We start from the raw sequence: 1,297 nt of genomic DNA, 5'->3' as shown, positions 1-1,297 counted from the left end.
AAACAATCGCGTCTTTGATGGTGTGTTTTTTCAATAAATCAACAATGGTTCCATCGAATGTCTCCAATTCACTGATAATTTTGCACAGCAACAAGTTGCGATACTTCAATTTTGTGATTTTGATTGGACCCTGGTCCATCGGTTGCAAAATTGCAGTCACATTTGGCGGCAAAAAGTAACAAATGATTTGTTGATCGTCACTTTGAAGCGGCTCAATTGATGATCCATGGGCTGTGCAGTTGTCCACAAGCAAAATAGCTTGTTTCGGCAAATTGTTCTCGTTGCAAAATATGCGTACCTAAAAAATGTTTTCAATGTGCATCACACTTATTGCATTTACTATTGCACAATGCATTTGAGTGTAAACTGAGCCGAATAAAAACGAAAGGTACTGACCTGCTTCACAAAACATGTGTTGAACCAATGTGTGAAAATGGGCAGTGTCATCCATGCACTTTTCGAGTTGTCGTAATCGAGTGGATTCTTGAAGCCTTTGAAGCATCGAGGTTTGCGCGCCTTTCCGATCACCAATGGCTTTACTTTATGCGTTCCCGTGGCATTTGAACATAACAAAATTGAAACTCGTTCTTTCGCCTTTTTGTGTCCCGCTGCTACTTTTTCATCCTCAGACACATAGGTGTATTCCGGTAACAATCGATAGTACAAGCCGGTTTCGTCAGCGTTGTACACTTGCTCCTTTGTCAACTGCATTTCATCAATTTTGGCGTTCAATCGATTGAGAAAAGGTCGGACAGCTTCGTGATCGCAATCGAGTTTCTCACCGCAAATTTTCAGGAATCGAATGCCGACACGTTTCTTGAATTTGTGAAACCAACCATCACTTGCTTGGAACGATTCGGCATCTCGATCTGGATACAACTTCGGGAACAAATCTTTTGCCTTTGCTTTTAATAGCACTCCATTGACCGGACAATTCCGCTCTCGTTGATCGCGAAACCATGCGTATAATTTCTCTTCCAATTCAGGGAAGTCGGGTTTACGCAATCGCTTCAGGTCTGCATCTTTATTCGTGTTTGTGACCGATGATAGAATCTCACTTTTCTTCGATTTGATGTACGAAATCGTGGACTTGGTCACGCCGTATTCCGTTGCCAATTTTGTGCCATTCACACCTTTATCTAACTTCGACAGTATATCCACTTTTTGCTTCAAATTCAATGATGTTTTGGCTTTTTTCGGTGGTTGAGCCATTTTGAGACGTTTTACGTGCAGAATCCAATGACACACTGACATCGATTTGGTGCATCGATCCAAATCGCTGATTGCAAAACGCACA

The 1,297-nt window shown here is 41.7% G+C and overlaps 1 protein-coding gene across 1 annotated transcript; it reads right to left on the bottom strand.

The window, feature by feature from the left end:
* Positions 1-72: 72 nt before the first annotated feature.
* On the bottom strand, positions 73-1,212 carry LOC128882283 (jerky protein homolog-like; the record flags this gene model as incomplete). The annotated part of the gene is made up of 2 exons (XM_054133862.1): positions 397-1,212; positions 73-298 (listed from the first exon to the last, which is right to left on the bottom strand). Coding segments are annotated over exons 1-2 (1,042 nt in total), but the record flags the coding sequence as incomplete, so codon positions are not given.
* Between the last annotated feature and the right edge of the window lie 85 nt (positions 1,213-1,297).

The sequence above is a fragment of the Hylaeus volcanicus genome, unplaced genomic scaffold, assembly GCF_026283585.1.
Source record: "Hylaeus volcanicus isolate JK05 unplaced genomic scaffold, UHH_iyHylVolc1.0_haploid 8500, whole genome shotgun sequence".
Taxonomy (NCBI): domain Eukaryota; kingdom Metazoa; phylum Arthropoda; class Insecta; order Hymenoptera; family Colletidae; genus Hylaeus; species Hylaeus volcanicus.
The sequence above is the reverse complement of the archived record's forward strand: the minus strand, read 5'-3'. Positions and strand labels throughout refer to the sequence as shown.